The following is a 22,769-nucleotide window of genomic DNA, read 5'->3' on the forward strand; positions in this document are numbered from 1 at the left end:
AAAGATACAAGTATTTAAATGATCTTATTATCAGTCATTTGAAAAAAAGAACACTTGTTCTCTCTCTTTTCCAGGAGATTGAGTTACCAGCTGCAAATTTTCTGGCTTCTTGCCATCATAGCTTCTGGTCTTTATATGGAAGAAATCCCATTGAGAAAAATCGGCCAAACTCATCACAGTTGAAAGACATTGTGATTTCATCTATGTTCCACATAATTGATCCAATACTGTAGACTCCTAACTACTCGATGTACCTGAGGGTTTAAAATCATGATCCTCTTCTGCATAGAAAATATAGATCTAGTCTTTAATCAGGACAATACAAATAGTTTGTGGAGTAGAGTTTAAGTAAAATCTTGTTAGATCAAAACTGTGCATGCATATGTTCACCAACGAAGCTTCATGTACCTTTAAGCAATTAAATTACTTTGGCTTTTACTTTTCTTCCAACTCCCATAATCCCACACCTGAAAGTTCTAGCAAAGGCACTATATCTTTATTAATTTTTGTTATTTTAATAAATATACAGGATACCACTGCATACAGAATTTACTTTCCCAGCTACAAATTTCATTTTTCACAGTAACCATGATTTTAGTCCATGCATTACTAAAACAGCTTAGCTTACTGTATATTACATTGTAGGAAGGAATGGTAGCTGCAGTAACATAAATATAATAAATATGCCTGGTGCAATTATTTTTCTGCCAGAATTACTAGTTTCTCTCCCATTTCACTGGTAGCATGCTGCTATGCCACCTTTCTCAATTTTACCCTCTAGTATTAGCTAGAGTTTCTGGCCAAGGTCAGTAAATTCTCTTACGCACTATATTTCAGGCATACCATTTTTCTAGTTCCACATAGGTAAACATCTCTTCAAATCCAGCAACCACTGTTAAATAACATTTGTAATTGCAAACAGATTAGGGTTTTCTGCCTACCTGTTGCAAAAATAGGGAGCTGTGTACTTCAATTTTTGGCAATCCAAAAATAGTTTAAAACCTACTTACTGAAGCACATCATCAGCATTTTCTAACTGCTGTTGATAAATGTTATATAAACGAGTATTATTTTTCCATAACATGGTGCTCAAAGAGGGCATTGAATAAAAAAGAGTATCTTTTAAAAAGCTAGGAAAAAAAGAAATTATGTTTGCCTGAATATCATGTTTGGCAGCCAAAAGTAGGTTTTTATCAAATTAATTTCTGAGAGACCTTTGACAGGGGTTAGGATAGACTTCTACAGTAGATACTCAGGGCCAAACCCTCTGTCCCTCTCTGCGGGGCATGCCAGGCCTGAAATGGAGAAGAAATGCCATGGTTCGCACAAGCACAGTAGGGTAAAGGGAAGCAGAGGTCCCTCGCAAACATGTTTTTCAGTCCTTACACCAACTGGAGCTCAACTCCAGGCAGGGGCACTGGAACAATTTGTATAGTGGGGGTGCTGGGAGCCATTGAACCAAACCATAAACCCTGTATATGATGGAAACCACTTCAAGCCAGGGGGTGCAGCAGCACCCATGACTGCAGGGGTATGGGGCAATGGTGGGCAATATGAGGCAATCCAGATACACAGGCCCAACACCACACACAGGGAGAGTAGCTGCCTTGACCAATATTGTTCCTCAGTCCTGTGCACAATACCCCAGGGGTGAAATTCATCCCTGTGCAATCAGCAAACAAAAGGCCAATGCCCACTTATGACCTATTTTAAGGATGCTAAGTGGTGGATAGGCCCTGTTCTGGCTCTCTGTGCAGAGGTGTATTTCACCCTGTGTGCATAACTCACTTATGAGGGCAGCATTCTCTGATCAAGCATTTGGCCCTGTATGCATGAAATTAGGCATGTATGGCTTCTAAATACAGTGAACTTGGTCTCGACTAATCAGCATTGCTTAATAGTAGTGACCCTTTAATAAAAGTGGAAGAGAACTGTACTCATGAATTTAGGCATACTTGAGGATGCAGGTTTTACTATTCATCAAACTCTGTAAATAAATGTTTGTTAGTTAAATGTATTGCAGCATCTTATGATAAAAGTGACAGGGAAATGCTAAACCTATCTGAAACATTAGAAAACATAAGACAGATATTCCATTTGCCTCAATGTGATCAGGTTTACCTCCGGCTAAGAATGGCATCACAGTAACATCTGAAAGGGTGGTCATTTCTTGGCCAACCAGTGGTGCACTCTCCCCTCCTTCAAACATTCCAAAAACATTTACCTTATAGGTAGTGCCTGCCCTACAATAGTAAAAAAAATACATGGATATGTCAAATCAATTTGATCAGCTAAATGCTGAGGTTTCACCAATAAATAAACTAGACCTTTTAACGTGGATTTGATTGCTTTTTAGATATCTCACATGTGAAGCATGATCATAGTTTCTATACTGACGATTACTATATTATGTTATACGGTATAGTACATATTCTAAATCCATATGTCTGTGTTTGCTTACATACCTCCTAACTTCAATGAGAGTTTTCCTTAAGGAAGTATCTGAGTGAAGAACTAAGGAATTGATGATTTGGCCCTCCATTACATTAAAGATAGCTACTCGGTTTTTTTCTATAGAGGAGAAGGTCCAGAAATGTAAAACCCTGAGTCCTGTGCCTCAACTGATATAATGTGGTGTAATTCCATTGAAGCCAATGGAGCTCTCCCGCTTTATACCAGCTGAGTATCTGGTTCCAGATCTGTAACTATATACCATAGTTTGTTCATCTAAGGTCAGATTTTTAATGGTGCCACTCTGAGCATGCCCAGCTGACACCCATACAATTCCTGATGCTCCCATGCAATTCCCAGTGCTCATGGAGGAGTATGACATGCTCAGAATTGCATCTTTAAATCTCTGGGTCTTCCCCATAATGAACATAGAGTTCTATCCAGAACTGAACTAGACTGCTACAGTTTTAGCTTTAAAATTCTTTAGAAAAAAGTTTGGACAATTCAATCTTCTCCTCTGCTCCTAGTATCAAGCACGCCATCTTGCTCTCTCACATGCCCCAGTGAGATCACAGACAGAACATTGGAATCCATGCTTGCAGATGCCTTTCCGGGGTTGAATAACAATTCCCTAGAAGCTCCTGGCCCTTAAAGGTTTTTCTTACTTATGCTTGACTCTATCCTACCAGCCTCTGTATCATCGTGGCCCTAGTGCAGCCTTTACTTACAATAGCATTAAAACTAAGGAAAAAGGGGTATCTTTGTGAAAAAACACATACTTTTTTCATAAAGTATCAGAGGGGTAGCCGTGTTAGTCTGGTTCTGTAGAAGCAGCAAAGAATCCTGTGGCACCTTATAGACTAACAGACGTTTTGCAGCATGAGCTTTCGTGGGTGAATACCCACTTCTTCGGATGCAATGTGCTTTTTTCATAAACACATTGCTGTAAAGAAGGGATGGTAAAGCTATTCATAACCTGAGCCATTTTATTTCTAATAATTAAACTATTAACACAAAATGAAAAAGAATTATTAGCCATACCTAAGCTCCTCCAATACAACTGTATTGTCATATGGCCCAACAATTAGTTCTCCAAGTCTATCTTCTCCTGTCGGATGGAAAGTTATTTTGTAACCTCTCACTTCCCCAGGGGCTGGCTCCCAAGTTACTCTGAAACTTGACATAGTGGAATCAGAAGTTTTCAGGTTTCTGGGTGGTTTATACGGAGAGGCTGCCAGGATCAAAGGGGAAAAAAGCCATAATTTAGATCATTTATATATATGAAAAATATTAGTAAATACTACTGCAAAAAACCCATGTACAACTGCCGTCGGTTATTAATTGTTTGTGTATTTTTCAATTTAAAACAATATTTTAAAAGCACCTATTCTGGGCTCGCACTGGATTTGCTTGACATAATCACTAGTACCAAGCCATGAGAGGCGAGACCAGATGCTTGCTCTCAACCCAGAACCAGAAAATAAGAAAATTACCAATCAGACATTAAAACAAGCCCAACCGCCCTCACCCACAAATACCACCAGATCTTCTCAGCCTCTTCCTCCTTAGGGGTAAAGAGACAGGCCTTGCAGCATGTCCTGAAGGTCAAAAGATTCAGGCTATTTCACACCAAGGAGGGAAATAAATTCCAAAGTTGAGGCCCTTCATAAAAAATGCCCTGCCAGCAGTTCCCTCCTTTTGTACTCAGAAGGCAGTGTGGCAGGTCTCAAGCCATTTAGAGATTGACATGTCAAACTTTACTCTCTATTTTGAAACTAACAGGCAGCCAGTTCAGATCAGAGCACACTGGTGTCATGTGCTCCTGGTGAGAGACATTGCTTAGCAAACAAGTGGTTGGTAGACATGGCAATTTCTTGCATAGTCCTTAAAAGATCTTATTGTATTAAGTTTACATATTATTGTAGGCCAGGATTCTATGCAATCTCTCAAGGGGGAGATGGGGTAAAGGTCCTAGGTCATGTTTTCTAGCTCTTTAATCATTTTTGTTGCTCTTCTCTGGACTTTTTCCAATTTGTTCATGAGAATTCCCCAATTCCAGTTTTACAATAATCCAGCTGTTTGAAGCTACACCCTGAGGAGAACGTCATTTTCTGCTGATTACTTGTTCCCAAAGGCCAAGATCAAGGCCCAAGCTGTATAAAGAAATGGTTGCTCTGCCCAGCTTTCATTCTGGTTCAAGATCTAAGAGGATGAACTTGTGACCACAGGAAACACCCAGTTGTGGGTTTTGAAGGACTGATACCTATCAGCGTTCTAGTTTGGAATCAGGGATGACCTCTGGTAAGCTTTTTAGAATGTGTGGAGGTTCTTGTATTGTTTTAATACATTTTCTCTGAAATGCTTTTACCTTAAGAATAAATGTGCTTGCTTAGAAGGAACTGTGTGATAACTTATAACTGCTGACAATATATGGTCATAGTTCTTGAACAGAAAGCAAAGCACAGGCACGAGCACCCGTCTTTTAGGCCATTTGGCTTGCTGGGGATATCACCATGTAAGGCAGGGAGCTAACGAATGGTGGGCATACCCCTCACTTAAGGGATCATGAATAACTTTGTCACATCTTCCAGTTACTTCCTCATCCTAGCCAAATGACACCAGCCTTGTCCAGCTGGAGCCTCAGCTATCTAGCTGTTCATGTCTCAGTCATTACCAAGCACTGGGTAAGGTGCTCAACAGAACTACCTTAATCAGATATGTAACAGGGTGGCTTGTCCTTGAGCTGAAGAGCCTGGGGCTAAGTCAACCTTGATTACAGGATGAGCCCCACCTGAAAGGAATCAGGTGATTCCAATATAAAGAGGGGGAAAGCTCAGGATTCTGTGGCAGGGTCTGCAGAGAGTGAGGAAAACTTTCCAGGCAGGGAGAGACCCTGGCCAAACAAGGGAGGGAATGCAATGGTCCCTGGCAGAAAGGCCTGGGAGAAGGAGCAGGAGAAACTTTGGGTTATGTGGACTTATGAATGGACTTTGTATTGGGATTTTTAGTTTTATTTACCATTTATTTTATATTAATAACTCCAGTCCCCAAGCAGGGGTATTTTCTGACAAATAAAAAGCTTAAAGTGAACAATCCAAGAGGGGAAACTGAGGCAGGCTGCCTGTAGCATGATCCTAGGCCATGTGGAGGTATCTGGGTGGCAGCTGGTCTGGTTACAGAATAAAACAGATATGAAGCTGAGTGTCATCAGTATCTTGAAAGCACTATAGCACATGCTTCCTCCCTAACTCTCCCAATAGCCTCATACACATGTGGAAGAAGAGGGACAAGACAGAGCTGTCCAGAATCCCACGAGGCAGTCCTTGAAGAAGAGCTATTATGCAGAACCATCTAAAAACTGAAAGGGAAGACCTGTTTTCTCCCACTTGAGTTCACAGGTAGGTCAGATAGATATTCAGTCACCAGGAGGAGATCATCTACTACAATGCTACAATGCCTGTGCAGTCTCTGTGTCATAGCCTTGTCTGTACCACAATTAACACAGGCCATGGTTAGGCTGCTGGGTATCTGAGAATTATCTCACCACAACTTTCCCAATAACTGTAATCAAGGCTTACAAGCTAGTCATTTGACAATAGCTGACCAGACGGTCAGTGTCAAGTAACAGCCTTACAAGCACTTTCTTAATAAAAGCCAGCAAGCTGCCTTTCCTAACCAAAATGTTCACAATCTCCACCAATAATGGACACATTTCTTCCTCCTTGAGCACCACCAGCTAAGCATGAGATGGGTCCAAAGTGCAGGTTGTGGCACAATGTGCTCACAATGACTCTAGTGCCCCAGTGAGCCACACTGGCAGCAACTGAAGCAGAGAAGTTGTAACATTTGTCTCTTTCAGATATTGCCCTACATCCATGGAAGAACACAATTAAATCCAAATCCATTTGATTTTCTCTGCAAAGCACCAGGCAATTGCATTGCAAAAGGAAGCACTTTTTTATTTTTATATTATATATGGAGATAGCCTATCTCCTAGAACTGGAAGGGACCCTGAAAGGTCATCGAGTCCAGCCCCCTGCCTTCACTAGCAGGACCAAGTACTGATTTTGCCCCAGATCCCTCGTGAAAGACCTGATGCAGAAGATTCCTGGCTTCAATCTCCCACAAAGCTCATAGGCAATCATGCACCACAGCCGCACAAACCATGGCAGATGCAGATACTTGCTGCACAAATGGAAAATTAAAGATTCTCCAGAGTGCGACTCTGGTCACCTAGAACAGACCATGGAACATATAACAACTCAATGCCCGATTCGCGAATACTAAGGAGACATCACCGCAATTCACTCTGCTACTTCAGATGCAATTATTTGGCGTAACCATTTAAATGTCAATGTATAGTTGTTGCTCTATATTTACATCAGCCATATGAAGAAGACCAATGAGGACAACGCCAAGGAATAAGTTCCCCAAAGGCCACTTCAAGAATACCTGAGAACCAAAGACAAATTACAAAGTCCTAACAAACCACTGAGAAGTGGTCTGTTAAAGGAACAATATTCTCTCACAGAACTGCCCAGAAACACTTAATTTCCATTGACTTCTAAGGACCAGCCACCAGAACAGGTTTGCTGCTCTAACAAAAATGGTGTACCCCAATCTCAAATAGCAGGAGGCAATGATCAGGCCATGGCACAGGTAACATTTTCAACAGTCCCAACTCCATGCCCATCCTGTAGCAATTTTTTGTTCATTCCTGTTCTTGGAGATTTGGCAGATAACGGATTAGCTAACACTTGGTCTACTTACTGTACAATTGCTTTTCTACTCCCTACAATGAATACCTTTAATCATAAGCTTTTTACTATTTATTCAAATTTAATTATATATAATACATACCTGTTGTTCCTTCTCCTTGCCTGTGTTTTCCTTCCCCAGATTTATACATTGGAATAACAGAGATGTTGTATTTGGTTAGAGGCTGAAGTCGTTTTAACACTGTAGCTGTGGAAGTAGCTGGTACTTTTGCAACCACCTGTCTTCCTCCACTGACAGGTCGGTAAACTACACGATAGCTCACAACTTTCCCAGGTGCAGGCTGCCATGTAACTCTCATTGAATTCTCCGTCTCTTCGTCTACTCTCACCCTCTTGGCATTTGGTGACACTTTTCAGTGTAAAAATATGGATAAATATTTATTTTGTCACATAAAAACATGCACAGATATGTCTACACATTCATTCAGCACTACGAATATCAACTGTGATTTGTCCTTCCATATTACAGCATATCATTAAACAGGAGTTCATTTGTGGTTCTAAGAGCCCACCATGAAAACTTTCTGATCCCGCTGGAGTAAATTAACACAACAGCTATGCTTAGATAACTATGCTTTCCATCACAGAGCAAACAAATGAGCAATTCATGTAATACAGCAATCCAGCATAATAGGGAGTTCTACATAGTAAAACATCATTTTTGGTAACCTATTGTTTAAATAATGAGTTCAGCACTTCCAAATGCTAGTGCGAAAGGGCCAAATCCTGCAGACATGACTTGTTTGTTTTGGGGGGGGGGGAGGAGATTTTTTTATACAGGCAAATCTCCCTGTGAAGCCCAGTTTTTCAGACCAAAGAGGTTCAGATTGTTCTGATAAGGTACTGACAAGGATCCAAACTATTGGGTGGTTATCTCAAAACAAACAGACCAGCCCAATCTTTTGTAAGTCTCCCACCTCTAATCTTAAGGCAGTAATAGTTCTGAAGAGTGTGGATGTCGTATAAAGAACTTCAGTTTCACTCTCCAGGCAATAACACCCAGGCTTTTTAAGTCGTGTTCCTGCCTTGCAGCAAACACCATCAAATAAAAAACCTGAAGTGAAATGGAAGGCATGTCTGGAGCTGGCTGTCAGCTGGGCATGCTACTCTAGGTTTTGGCAATGCAGAGCCTTCTTGGCGTGCCAGAGTCAGAGTCGGTTTTCACTTCACTGAGAGCCATGCCACAGAATGCTGAAATAACCTCTCTCAGCATTTGGAACTGGTCATAGACTCATAGGCTTAGAAGGGACTGCTAAGGTCATCTAGTCTTTCCATTCTGGTCTGTTCACTTTCAAACAGCTGTAACATTAGGAAGATTATTTCTATGTGGTGTTAGTCACATAAGAAAAATCTAGAACTGTGAGTAAGAGATGTAGCCAACTTTAAACCCACTCACCTGAGCCTGGGAGGAGGAAATCACAGGGCAGGAAACTTACTAACCCCAATGGAATGAACTCTGACTTTCCTCTCTACCCTGGTCACTTGTTCCTCCCGTTTCTCCCCCAACAATACACCCTCAAACCCACAAAGCCCCAGAAACTATCCCCAGATTCTGCCACTCTCACTCACATTGAATTGTAGCTTACTCTCTAAGTAACCCCATTAATTTCAGTGGGACTCCTTGCAGAGTAGCGTACAATTTACGTGAATAAAAGTAGCTGAATCTGGTTCCATGAGATATAAATGACTTATGATTATAAATAATCTAGCTCAGAAAAAAAAGTCGAGGGATGGTACCTCACTGAGTTGAGATGGGCAAGGGTTTGGTTGGGTTTTTTTAAGGAAGGGGGTTAATAAAAAATAAGGTCTAGTCTGTCAATGCAAATTGCATTAATAGGAGTATCAAGAGTTTGTGCATGGGATAATAAGTGTCACAATATCCCAGGTCAGAATTCAGGCTGTTCTTTGGGGTGGCTATGCTGTACTGCACTTACCTTCAGTAGTCGCCTCTCCTTCTAGAGGAGCTCCGTCTCCACTGCTATAGGAAGCAATGACTGAAATTTTATATTTAGTCTCTGGCTGTAAATTCTCCAGCACAGTATTTATTACATTTCCAGGAACTGTGCTCTCCCCAGTCTGACCATCATAAAGTGATTTCCATACTATTCTATAACGACGAACTCCTCCTGGAGCTGCTGTCCAAGATAGTCCCATTGTAGTGTCAGTTATGTCTCTAATAACCAAATCACGAGGTGAGCCACGGTCTGCAAGAAAGGAAGTCATAAGAGAGGGACTATGACTAAGACACAGTTAGTGAATATTACAGCGGAATAGGAACAGAAAAATAAAATGCTCACAGAATAAAATTAAAATGTTCACAAGAACACCAGCTCAAATGAAATACAGTCATTCTTTTATGAGGAAGATTAAGGCCTTGTTCAGCAAAACACTTAAGACCATGGTTAACTTTAAATACATGAAGAAGAGGAGTACTTGTGGCACCTTAGAGACTAACAAATTTATTTGAGCATAAGCTTTCATAGGCTAAAGCCCACTTCATCAGATGCATGCAGTGGAAAATGCAGTAGGAAGATACATATACACAGAGAACATGAAAAAAATGGGTGCTGCCATACCAACGCTAATGAGACTAATTGAATAAAGTGGGCTATTAGCAGGAGACAAAAATCATTTGTAGTGATAATCAGGATGGCCCATTTCAAACAGTTGACAAGAAGGTGTGAGTAACAGTAGGGGGAAAATTAGCATGGAGAAACAGTTTAGTTTGTGTAATGACCCATCCACTCCCAGTCTTTATTCAAGCCTAATTTAATGGTGTCCATTTTGCAAATTAATTCCAGTTCTGCAGTTTCTCATTGGAGTCTGTTTTTGAAGTTTTTTAGTTGAATAATTGTGACTTTTAGGTCTGTAATAGAGTGACCAGGGAGGTTGAAGTGTAAATTTGTTAGTCTCTAAGGTGCCACAAGTACTCCTCGTTCTTTTTGCTGATACAGACTAACACAGCTACCACTTTTAAATACATGAGCAATCTCAACACTACTCAGCAAGACACTCGATCTTGAATACTTTGCTGAACAGGGATGGAATTACTTACATGCTTAAAATTAAGCATTAAAATTAAGCATGTGCTTCAATGCTTTGCAGTTAATCTAGGTTAGCTTTATCTTCCAAACTAGCAATTATGCCTCACAATCCATCTTCATCCCAAAAGCTCAAGTAACTCATTTATAGGCAAATAATGAAACCTTGGGTAATATTTTCCTGATGTTAAATCTTTGTGAAATAAATTCCTTCTAAATTTCTTGAGTCCTTCACCCTTTCTTTACATGTTCATATCCCCTTATCCTTATATTTGACACTGCCCCAAAACAGCTATCCTCTCACTTCCTTTTATGTCTATATACCCCAATGAGATCCCTTCTTAGAAGTCTATTCCGCCACTGATGCAAGGGCATTTATGCATATAGGGTTTATTGGATTGACCAGAAATAAATCGCTTTCCACTGGTTGATTAATTCAGACACTTAAGAGTTTTTGTTTGCTTGTTTTTCAGGAAACATTATGGGTCCAACTGCAGTCAATGGAATTTACACCTATGTGACTTGGACCCCGGCTCACCCAAAGCATCAGGTAGGATAATCAAGTCCCTCTGTCATTCTACTTGTTCTTTGTTGTATAACATCTTTAATATAGCAATAGGTTAAGAACTGCACACAGGTTTTTTATAACATGTCCCCATTTAGGAAATGTCTGTCATTGTTTTCAGCCCTTTCTCTCTTTCCAGTGCCTGAGAATTATACATTTGGCTGTTATCATTGCTACCAGCACCCGTCTTCCTGAATGGTGTGAGAATATACCTGTCAACTGCCCCCATTGTATCTATTTACAACTAAGCTGTCGTGTATTTACAACATAAAGTGTAGTAATTGTAGGCTGGAGGTGCTATCTTGTCTGTACTAAGTTTTGCCAGACTCCTGTTGTATTGTTCTTCATAGCTGGTTGTCCTCACATTTCTTGGAGTGCACTAAACAGTTCCTTAGTCTGTATAATCAAGAAGGTGTAAGCTAGAGGTCTGATGCTCACTTTAATACACCAGTTTCATGCCCGTATAACTCCGTTGACTTTAATAGAGCTCACTGGTTTAAAATTAATGAAACAGCCTGGAGGATTAGGTCTATGGAGTTTGCTGCATTCAATGTGACATCTGGGTACACTTACTAATGTGAGCTAAAATATGCTACTGGAATGACTAGAGCCCTAGGTTTTTTTTCTTTATGCAATGGCAAAGTTGTAGTTATAAACAAAAATCCACACACACACACAGATGCAGCGCCTACTTCGACGTGTACTCTATGTGGAATTCCTTACTGATCTCCCTAAGGCCTTCCTGCAGTGAGCAGGGCTGCAGTGGCTCCCCTGAATGGCTGCTTAGCAAGAGGTTCCCTCAAACCAATCTCTGTTCTAGGCTTAAGCAGTGAGGAGGGCCTTGAGCCAGCCCTCTGCACCACAGGTAAGTTTTACCCACAATGACAAGTACCCACTAATATATCTGAGATTGACCAGAGCCATAGTACCAGAATCAGACCTCTTTGAATGCGGGGGAAGTTTCAACCCTAATCCAACCTCCACAGAGCAGGCTCATCTTTGCAAATACTATCAGACGAGAAGTTTATAATTGTGAGCTGATTTCAATGCAGAACTATGCCTGGAAGGATTTTGAGATTGGTCCCAACTTATATACCATGGTTTAATCTTCCTAGGCATCTGTCTTTATTTAAACCCTAATCCGACACATGCAATTCCATTGGATATCAGAGGGGTAGCCATGTTCAGGGGCAGCTCCAGACCCCAGCATGCCAAGCGCGTGCTTGGGGCGGCATGCCGCGGGGGGCGCTCTGCTGGTCGCCGGGAGGGCGGCAGGCGGCTCCGGTGGACCTCCCGCAGGCATGCCGCGCGGGACCAGTGCACCCTCCGCAGGCATGCCTGCGGGAGGTCCACCGGAGCCGTGGGACCGGCGACCGGCAGAGCGCCTCCCGCAGCATGCCACCCTGCTTGGGGTGGCGAAATGTCTAGAGCCGCCCCTGGCCGTGTTAGTCTGTATCCACAAAAACAATGAGAAGTCTGGTGGCACCTTAAAGACTAACAGATTGGGTAAAACTTTCATGGGTAAAAAAAACCACTTCTTCAGATGCATGGAGGGAGCTTAATCCCATTGGAATTGGTAGGACTACTTGTATAAAGGCTGAAGGTTTGAATGATATTGTTGTAGCAATAATCAACAGATTAAATAAACACAGTCTCCCATTAATTCTGAATCAGTGAAAGAATAATTCCATTTTGGTTTATTGATGATAGGACACAGTTGCTGGGATTTTATTAAAATGTTCTTAGTGGCTGTATCTTTAATAAACAGAATACATTTTTCTAAACCCAACCCATTGCTAGTATGTGATCCAGACAAGGATCCTTTGGATATCTCATCACCTTTCTCTGGAGACAACTGGTTTTTCCATCCAAACTTAAACACAAATTCCTTCAATCCTTCTCGCCTGACACTCTAAATATGACACGCACACAGAGGCACTCTTGATTTCAAAAACAACATTTTAAGATCCAGCTTTTTGTTACAGTTGAATTATTTATTGTCATAAGAAAAAAAAACCTACACTCCTGCATCTTTCAGTGTAACTTTACCCTGTTATACTACAAGAGCCAGATTCATCCTGATATACACTCCATGCAAATTCACTGATTTCAGTCCATTAAGTCAGGGCAGAATTTGGATCCCAAAGAGTAACTTTCCTGGAAAACTGAAAAAAGATTTGTCTTCAAAAGTAAATTACACCAATTTTCTGTCTACTCTTAAGTTTCTGCTCCCAACCCTTGGCTTTTTCATTCAATATAAAAATCTGAATATAATCCAAATGGAAATATTATGGAAAACCCAACATGATAGAATGCACAGATGTTTCACAATAAAAACTTCTCTTTCCATATTTTAATGTAATATAAATATACAAGTCACTTTATATTGACTACTTCAAATCAAGTCTCTGCCACAATGTGATTTCAGTATTAAACTATCTGCTACCACAGCCAATTCTCAGCAAATAACACCGGGATAGTATGGTTAATGATGTGTTGGAGGCACTGCAACAATCATTACATATTTAAACCAATTATTAAATTATTATATGTGCCACTAAATAGCAGAAGAAAATAATTTATTTTCAATGGAGTGTAATCAAGCTCAGCTACCGACAAATGTTAGCTCTGGAAAGAAGAAAGAAATCATATGGAACTAAAGTACCATTTTTTGTTGAATAAAAATAAACTTTGGGCTTCCTACCAAGCCGCCGGGCCTAAATGGAAAAATTTGACTTCAAATAGCTGGAAACTGCTGACAAGACATCTTACCAACTAAGGGAAATTAGACTTTTAATATGTTATACTGCAACTGAGAACATTTATCTAAAATAACACACTAATTTGATTTGCACCTCATGTGTGAGGTATAAGTTTGTAGGCAGATATTTTCACAAGAAGCTACCACATGAGTATCTATGGGTCTGGAGGTGGGGGAGAGAAGCAGCTGTGTTTAGAATGTTCAAGAATCTCAATTGCTAAATGCAGGCACCAGCAAAGCAAGCACGTACTTGGGATGGCACAATTCCAGGGGTGGCATTCCGACCACCCGTGTTTTTGTTTGTTTGTTTGTTTGTTTGAGAAGTTGCAGTCTTGGAGATTGGGGTGGCAAATATTTTGCTTGGGGCGGCAAAAAACCTAGAGCTGGCCCTGGCTAAATGCTCCAACAAGAAGGATTCTGTGCTAGGCACTGTGGTGTTCAAGAGCCCCAGAATTCACTAGTACAATCACAGTTGGAGCCTTGCTGTGTCTATAAGCATCAAACCAGTGCTGCTGTGTGGACATGTCAAACCATTGCAAAGGCAAGCAAGGCAAGCAATCATTTCCTGCCATCAGAGCCGGATCCAAAGCCCACTGTAGTGCTGAAGACTCTCTTTGACTTCAGTGGGCTTTGGCTCAGGTTCTCAATGTCTCTACAATAGTTTCCTCACTCCAATACATCTGTTAGTCTATAAGGTGCCACAGGACTCTTTGTTGCTTTTTACAGATCCAGACTAACATGGCTACCCCTCTGATACTTTTCCTCATTTAGTATAGACAGACCTTTAGATATAAAACAGGTTCTCTTCCTTCCAGCCCTGAATCTCTTCAAGTCTTCACTTTCCATATCAAGGTTTTCCACCAGGCTGAGCCAGAGACACAATATCCAATTTAAGTAAGTTTCCTACACTTGCTTGGCTCCTGTCTCCTGAGCTCTCCAGCAATCATTTTTGCTCCTGAACACGACTTAATCAGTTAAGGTTACACCTACACTACTAGCTAGGGGTGGACGTATAAACACCAGCGAAGCTGCAGTAGTGTGGGTAGCTGTAACAGAGGCATGGCTGAGCCGTGCCGAGTACAAGCCCAGTTAAAACCGATGGGTCTGTACTCAGTCCGGCTGGGCTGGGCCTCCGCTGCTCCTACTCAAGCTTGATCAGAACTACCCCAAGTGTATGTACTCCAGCAAAGGAATCTCGTCCATAGTTTGTAGTGTGGACATAGCCTAAGGGTAAAAACCGTAACAGTCATAAAAAATAAAGGCCCGTATTCTGTCCTCAGCTACATACCCACAATTCCCTCTGATTTCGGTAAAAGATATACACACCTCTATCAGGCCCAAAACGTATACATTTCTATACATGTACTCAAGCTAGTTTTCACGATTAATATGTAACCGTAAATCTCACACTGATCCATATTTCACTTAGATTAAATGTAAGTTAGATCTGAGCCAATATCCTAAGCGGTCAGAATTTAATCAACTAAGGAAACAAACCCCCTCATGCCGTGCACACTCTGAACTTTTACGACCTGATTTCTTTCTTGTTTACAACAGTGTAAATCACGAGTATCTCCACTGAAGTCAGAAGGCCAGATCCTCACATCCAGCCAAGTTCATCTCAGAGTAGAACGCGCGCGCGCGTGTGTGTGTGTGTGTGTTGGATGGGACACAGGCAGCTACCTTAACACTACTCCTCATCCAGGCCCTGCTGATGGTCAAATTGGCTTCTGGCATAAGATAGGAAAACTACTTATGTTGGCTGGTAATGTCTCCCTAGGGGCCATTATGCAGCTGAATATACTGGCGTGCAGAGCACTCTGGCCACAGCTCTTGTCATGTGATATAACCCACTATGCTGGGGAAGTCAGAAGGGGGTAGAACAGAACTTCCTGTGCCAGCTCTCTGCTAGTGGAGGATTCCTCTACATAAGGGGAGTCCTCACTTGCCCTTTTAGGCCAGGTTGCTGGCTCTTTTGCACAGGAGGCTGAATCAAGGAGTCCTGGATCTGCTCCACCAGAGTTACACCAGCATAAAACTGATATGAGATCAGAATCAGCCCCTGAAAATCTACCTTATTTATCTATTCCAGCAATTAATTAGTTACCCAGCAACTAATTAGTTAACTATTTGATACATAATATTTAGAAAATCAGTTCAATTTTTCTTATGTAGTTAATCACTTCCTCCGAGTGGATTTGTTTTTTCCTGCAAGTGGTGTACTTCCCCTGACAAGAAAATTCAAATGATTGCTCAATGGTTATCAAAAGTCACTTGCAAATGTCAGGGTGAAAAATCTTGGAATGTATCATTGAAAAAAATGCATGAGACAGCACTAAATCTCTTTGAAAGACACTGAGTCCTTGTTTCAGTCTGTATGGAGAAGAACTACGTAATTCAAACATTACGGAAAGTTCCTATGATATGCTAAAAACCTCATTGTCCGGAAATGTCACTTGAGTTAGCCCCATTCACTCTGTAGGAGGTCATTCATTTCTAAAACATTCTTATGTTGCTATAGAAACAGCAAAAAACCAATAACATATACCTACTAAGAAACCACAATTCATTTCCTGGCCAAAAAAAAACCCCCAAGCTCTGAGAAATGGATACAGCAGAAGAGTCCCTGAAACTAGAAAGTGAATCAACTATGATGAATCCTCACATCCCAATTCTCACAGCATTAAAAGAAATGGCAGAACTGGGCCGTACAACATTTAAATGGAAAGACTTTCATACTAAGGGGGGAAAGACCATTATTTAATCCCCAATAAAGAATATCTCCTGAGTATAGTAAAATATGCAGTTCTTGTTGTTTACATTACACTAATCTACATTATAAGTATTGGGTCAGATTCTGATCTCAGCTTCCCTGAGGTTTAAAGCATGATGGGCTGAACCCTCTCCTGGCATAAAGCCTGGCACAGCTCATTTACTTCAATCGAGTTATGTCAATTTACACCTGCAGAGATTCTGGCCCAGTAACTTCTCTAACATAAGTGGAGTTGCTCTGGAATTACTGTGGTGCAAGCAAGATCAGAATGGGGCCCACTATATCTTGTTCTGATAAACAGCTATAAATGCTTTTTTTGGTGACGTTGCGCTCAAGTTCATATTTAAAATGGTAATGAACTCCTCTGCTTGTAGATGTCTGATGCATTCACCCTCACCAGCAGTAGCTGTGATATCCTTAAGGCAGTTCTCAAAAATCCTAGCTTCCAGCAACAGGGGGCTCATAAAATAGATTTTCATCTTCCAAAGCATGAAGACATAAAGACCTGTATAGACTGCCTGACCTAGAGAGAAATTTGTTTTTCTTTAAAAACTGCAAACTATTATCTGTTCAAGTTAAGCTATTAAACAGCCTGTGTACAGTATGTTTTTGTTATCTGACAATATGATGCCTCTGGGCAGAAAAGGAAACTCTTGCCAGGCCTGCTCTTACCACCCCCTTTCCCAGGGGAAAACAGATTAGAAAAACAGTAGCTCTCAGAAACAGTTGATTGTTAGCTATCGACTGGACTTCCATTCACCACCCTCACTGTGTTCACCATTGTATCCTATTTCTGGGGTATGACGTGGTTTTGGCTGAGTTGATGTAACCAAATAAAATGGACAACTCAGTGTGCTGCTTGGGGAATCTTTCTGCGGGTTTCTTAAGTCCCGTCTGTATGCCAACTTGTGATTTGTGTTGTGTCACTGGGACAGAGAGCTACGGAACAGCAGCAGACGTAGCTCTCCAGTCACTGCAACTGCTATTAGTTGCCTGGGAGTAAATCTGGCAAAGATAGCTCTGCCTAACTGAGAGATTGGGAATACACTGGAGAGAGCTACAAGACTAATTAACACAGTAGCCCAGAATGTAGAAAAGTCACTGGAAGGACGTGCCAGGGTGGAGAGAGAACCAGAAAGAGGCAGGATCTCAGAGTCAGTCCCACGAGAAATCTCTGAGGGCAAGATCTCCAACCTCTCCTACTCTGGGTCTAAGGGGCTGAGGATGATTTGCTTTTGTAGATCAGGTGCTGCACAATGCTGTAAAGATGGTGGGGAAGCACTGTAAATAAGCCACAGGTGGTGTTTACAAGCAAAGATCTCCACATGGTCTGCGTATGCAGAGGAAGATTGGTGAGAAGGAGCCTCTCCCTGTTATAATCACCACAAATAATGAAGAATACTGTTAGTGTTGCATGAAAAACAAGATGGCCCTCTTAGGTGCCTTCACTGCCACATATCCTGTTTCACTAGCTGAATTCTGTGGTTGGTTTAATTTTCTTTTCCTTTTCGCAGTTTCATTTCTGTCGCATTTAAAATTCAACACAATTCTATTCAGCTACTGGTAAGGGAAAACTTCTACCAGCCACCTCTGTGAGTTGAAGGGAAGCCAAAGCGGTCAGATCCTGGCTGGGGAAAGAGGGACGGCTCACCCCCTTGAAACCTACCAGTGCCCTCCAACCAGAGCTTTGTGGTGTCAGGCCCATATATTTTAGAGAGAGGATGAGTATGGAGCAACTTCAGCAGCATTCTCACCTCTGGAGCCTGCAGCTATCCAGTCAAGGGCTGATGCAGTTTAAGCATTTTTATCTCCACAAACTTCCCCCTGACGGTTACTCCTCACCAACAGGTGCACTCAGCCAACAGCTAAAAGAGGCTGAAGACCTGTGCTCTAAAAACAGGCCCGGGACTACTGTCAACCTTCTCAGATCTGTATGAATGGGGCATGAAAAAAACCTGCTTATTCCATGGGGTAGGGAAACCCACCTCCCCACCCCATCTCCAACAAAACAGTAAGGAAGAAACCCATGTCCCCTACACAGGAATAACTTTCATAGTATGGAATATGGCCCTCCATTTCTAATTTCCCTTGTGCTTACTTCTTCCTTCTCTACTGTCTTGGAACAGTTTATAAAACACTGGGCCTCTGGAATGTGTTTATCCTTGGGCTGGATCAGAAAGCTATGCAAACATTTTATATCGCTGAAATTAGCTGGAGTTCTTTGAAAAACTTTGCACCTGAATTCTTTTAGAAGGAGAAAAGATGAGGCCAGTGCAGACCAAGTCCTGGGAAAGATGAAAGGGAAGGGAAGGGAAAACAGGAAGCGATCCAAATGGTAAACAAGGACTACAACTAGCACAGCAACTGAAAGTTTTGGAGGGTTTTTTATCTCAGGGAAACTCCTAGAAAGGACAAGCCTGTCCCACAAGGCTCCACACATTGTAGAACATTTATGTGTTGCAACGGGGAGGAAAAGGACGGATTTGAAAGAATAGGGAAGTGGGATTAGTAAATGCAACAATATACTTTGGAGAGACCGCAAGAAAAAGAAGTTGCCTTAAGTCACTATGTCTACACAGCAAACACCTGTGGCTGGCCCAGATCAGCTGACCCGAGCTAGTGAGGCTCAGCTTGCAGGGCTGAAAAAACCCCTTTGTAAACATTTGGGCTCGGGCTGGAGCTCAAATTCTGGGATCCCATGAGGGGGTGACAATTTTTAGCCCCTCAGCTTGAGACCTGTGAGCCCAACTGAATTGACCCAGGCCAACAGTGGGTCTTTTATTCCAGTGTAGATGTCCCCAAAGGGCCCTATTGCCTATTCATTAGAATTCCATGGAGTCACTGGAGAGTTTGGATTTTTCCTTTTGTTTCCTTCCACCATGACTAAACAATAGAAGGAGATACAGTTATAGATTGTTTTATCCATTCTTGTTTCGTTAGTTTTACCTTTTCTCAATTGCCTTATTTATTTTTCTTATCATTTCTCAACCTTCCCTCCATGAATGAAGCATTTTATTTCTTGGTATGATCAGGGAAAAAACCATACCGGTATTTGAAACACTATTCCAAACATTAAACCCAGAGAGCAAAGACTTCATTTATTTTGATGGCGGGTGGGATGCGCCTTGGGGAGGCACTGATTTCTCCAGGAGTTAAGGTCTGTGCCAGTTTGAATCTCATAGCTTTCATGTCACAATATACTATTGTTCCTTTTCATGCAGCTTTCTCTTATTTGAGAAACTGAGATAAATAAATGGGCACTACATTTACTGATATTCACATTTATTACAAGATGAGTTCACTATTACACGTTTTAGTCTGCCACTGTCATCTTTCAAAGGATCTAGAGCTGAGTAATGAGATTTATTACATTAGACACATTTACTCTTTTCCTTTTGTTCCTGCACTGGCAAAACAGTGATCTTAAAATCTGGACTTGGTGCTTTTATATAAAATCACCCCTGAGATAAGGCCCGTTTATCAATTTGAAATTCTTAAATTCTAAACCACAACCAGATTTTTTTCATATTCTTCTTATCCTTTTTTATTTACATTGCATTAGTACACATAGGCATGACTCATATTTTCACTTCTTTAGAAACTTCAGGAACTTAGTGCAATTTAAAGCACCAAAAACATAACCAAATAAATGAATGATTATATAATATCTATAAATAATTACCTTCAAGTGTTTCTCCTTGCCCAGGAAGAGCATCCCCTGCTCCAGATGCATACAAGGCAGTCACGGACAGTGCATATCTGGTGCCTTGTTCTAAATCTCTCAGCACTGTAGTGGTAGTATCACCCCTTGTGGTTACCTCCTTGGTATCACCTCCAGCCACTGGAGTATACGTTATACGGTACCGCTGTACTTTGCCAGGTGCTGCACTCCAAGATAACTTCATTGTGGATGTTGTAGCATCAGAAACTCTCAGATTTCTTGGACTTCCTCGGGCTATACATGTGAAAAGACATTGAAAGCATATCATAAAAAAGCCTCATTTCTTTCTTTCTTTTCAGATCATTATAAGAGAGAGTAGCCTACGTTCTTAAGTGATTTCTTGGATCACTTCCAGACTGCTCAGGAAATTCCAGGATTCAGCCCAGAGCATTGATCTAAGACCTGAAAGGAATTTTTTAAATACAACTTCACAAGAATTTACCCTAAAGTAAATTAGAGCTTTGGGATATTTTTAAGTGTTTTTGAAACTACCATGATATAATACTTAATTCTGATAAAACTCTATTGAACATCCATGATATAGTAAAGCTTTTGGTACCATCATGATAACATGCTCCCTGCTCCATCTCCCATGAGCACAACATATCCATTAGGATGTAGCCTGAGGACTCTAAGTTTTGACTTCCTACCACAGTGCAAAGACTCAGGCTCAATCCTGGAATTTGCTGAGCACTTTCAATCTGATCCAGCAAATCACTTAAGCATATCAATGGGCTGCAGTATGAATGGGGCACAAAAAAACCCCTGCTTATTCCATGGGGAAGACACCTCCCCACCCCATCCCCAACAAAACAGTAAGGAAGAAACCCATTTCCCTTACACAGGAATAATTTCCATAGTATGGAATATTGCCCTCCATTTCTAATTTCTCATCTGCTAAATTCTTCCTTCTCGACCGTCTTTGAACAGTTTATAAAACACTGGGCCTCTGGAATGTGTTTATCCTTGGGCTGGATCAGGAAGCTATGCAAACATTTTATATAGCTGAGATTAGCTGGAGTTCTATGGAAAACTTTGCACCTCAATTTTTTTAGTGAAGAAAAGATGGGACAAGTGCAGACCAAGTCCTGGGAAAGATAAAAGTGAAGGGAAGGGAAAACAGGAAAAGATCCCAAATGGTGAACAAGGACTTCAACTGCAACCGAATGTTTTGTGGGGGGCTTTCCTCAGGGAGACTCCTAGAAAGGACAAGCCTGTCCCACAAGGCTCAATACACGGTAGAACATTTATGTGTTGCAATGGGGAGGAAAAGGATGGATTTGAAAGAACAGGGAAGCGGGATTAGTAAATGCAACAATATACTTTGGAGAGACCTCAAGAAAAAGGTGTTGCCTTAAGTCCCTACGACTACACAGAAATCAAACACCTCCGGCTGGCCCAGATCAGCTGACTTGAGCTAGCGAGGCTCAGGCTGCAGGGCTGTAAAACAACTTTGTAAATGTTTGAGCTCAGGCTAAAGCTCAAATTTTGGGATCCCTTGAGGAGGCAGCCATATTTAAACCCATAGCTCGAGACCTGTGAGCCAAACTCAGTTGACCCAGGCCAGCCGTGGGTCTTTTATTCCAGTGTAGATGTCCCCAAAGGGCTCTATTGCCTATTCATTAGAATTCCATGGAGTCACTGGAGAGTTTGGATTTTCCTTTTGTTTCCTTCCACCATAACTAAACAACAGCAGGATATACATTTTCAGATTGTTTTATCTACTCTTGTTTGGCTAGCTTTGCCTTGTCTCGATTGCCTTATTTATTTTTCTTATTATTTCCCAATCTTCCCTCCATGGACTAACCATTCTATCTCTTGGTACTGATCAGGGGAAAAAAACACATTTGAAACATTATTCCAAACATTAAACCCAGATAGCAAAGTCTTCATTTATTTTGATGGTGGGCGGGGGGCACCTTGGATAGGCATTGATTTCTCCAGGAGTTAATGTCTGTGCCAATTTTTGCATCAAGTAGATAGTCAAGTCATCCAAGTATGCCACTAGTTACATTTTCACCTCATTTCAGAAGCTGATGTGACTTATGTAATATTTCAGCTAAATCCTACCATGTTCATCTTAAAATCATGGGTAACATGACCTAATTTTAAGTGCACTTTTAGTCTTAGCTCCAAAAGATATTTTCATTTGTCTCCAAAACTGTTGTGCTCTTATTCTTATCTTCTTTACCTGGAAAGGTTTTGTCTAAATATCCACACATTTCCAGTTTTCTATTTTAAATAAAATACAGTACCATTCAGTGAGCATGTGCCCAATGTCGATCCTTATAGATCTTTGGAATCCTTTCATACCATGAATTATGCAATTTTGTTGACAGATCAAAAGGTTCTGGCCAAAGTGTCCTGGCCTAATTTGAGACTTAATTGTGTGAAAAGTTCATTTTGTTATTCTAGATAACTGTATATATGCCACATATAGAAATGCAACATGGGTGTTCCCTGAAGTTTCGTACTACCACGCTTTATTATCAATATTTCCATGTTAACACCTGGAGCCTCCACTGTTATGCAAAGGACACCTACATTTATAAGCTATTTTTACCTTGAATCTCATAATATTAACTGCCTTGCTGTCAGTTTCTCTGACTAAAATTTAGTCTGCCAGACTAGTTTAATGTATTTCAGTACAAAGCTATGGTACACACATTTCCTGATTGC

At 41.1% G+C, this 22,769-nt stretch overlaps 1 protein-coding gene across 1 annotated transcript in view; it reads right to left on the reverse strand.

Annotated features, from left to right (window-relative positions):
• The window catches only part of COL12A1 (collagen type XII alpha 1 chain), a 121,686-nt gene that overhangs the window by 77,126 nt on the left and 21,791 nt on the right, over positions 1 to 22,769 (reverse strand). Inside the window, exons 14-18 of the mRNA XM_045010286.1 lie at positions 20,052 to 20,324; positions 9,164 to 9,433; positions 7,312 to 7,578; positions 3,493 to 3,682; positions 2,122 to 2,243 (exon numbers count right to left, since the gene is read on the reverse strand). Coding sequence (XP_044866221.1) covers positions 2,122 to 2,243; positions 3,493 to 3,682; positions 7,312 to 7,578; positions 9,164 to 9,433; positions 20,052 to 20,324 — 1,122 coding nt within the window. The remainder of the gene's footprint in view (positions 1 to 2,121; positions 2,244 to 3,492; positions 3,683 to 7,311; positions 7,579 to 9,163; positions 9,434 to 20,051; positions 20,325 to 22,769) is intronic.

Source organism: Mauremys mutica, chromosome 3 (assembly GCF_020497125.1).
Source record: "Mauremys mutica isolate MM-2020 ecotype Southern chromosome 3, ASM2049712v1, whole genome shotgun sequence".
In the NCBI taxonomy this organism is placed as follows: Eukaryota; Metazoa; Chordata; order Testudines; family Geoemydidae; genus Mauremys; species Mauremys mutica.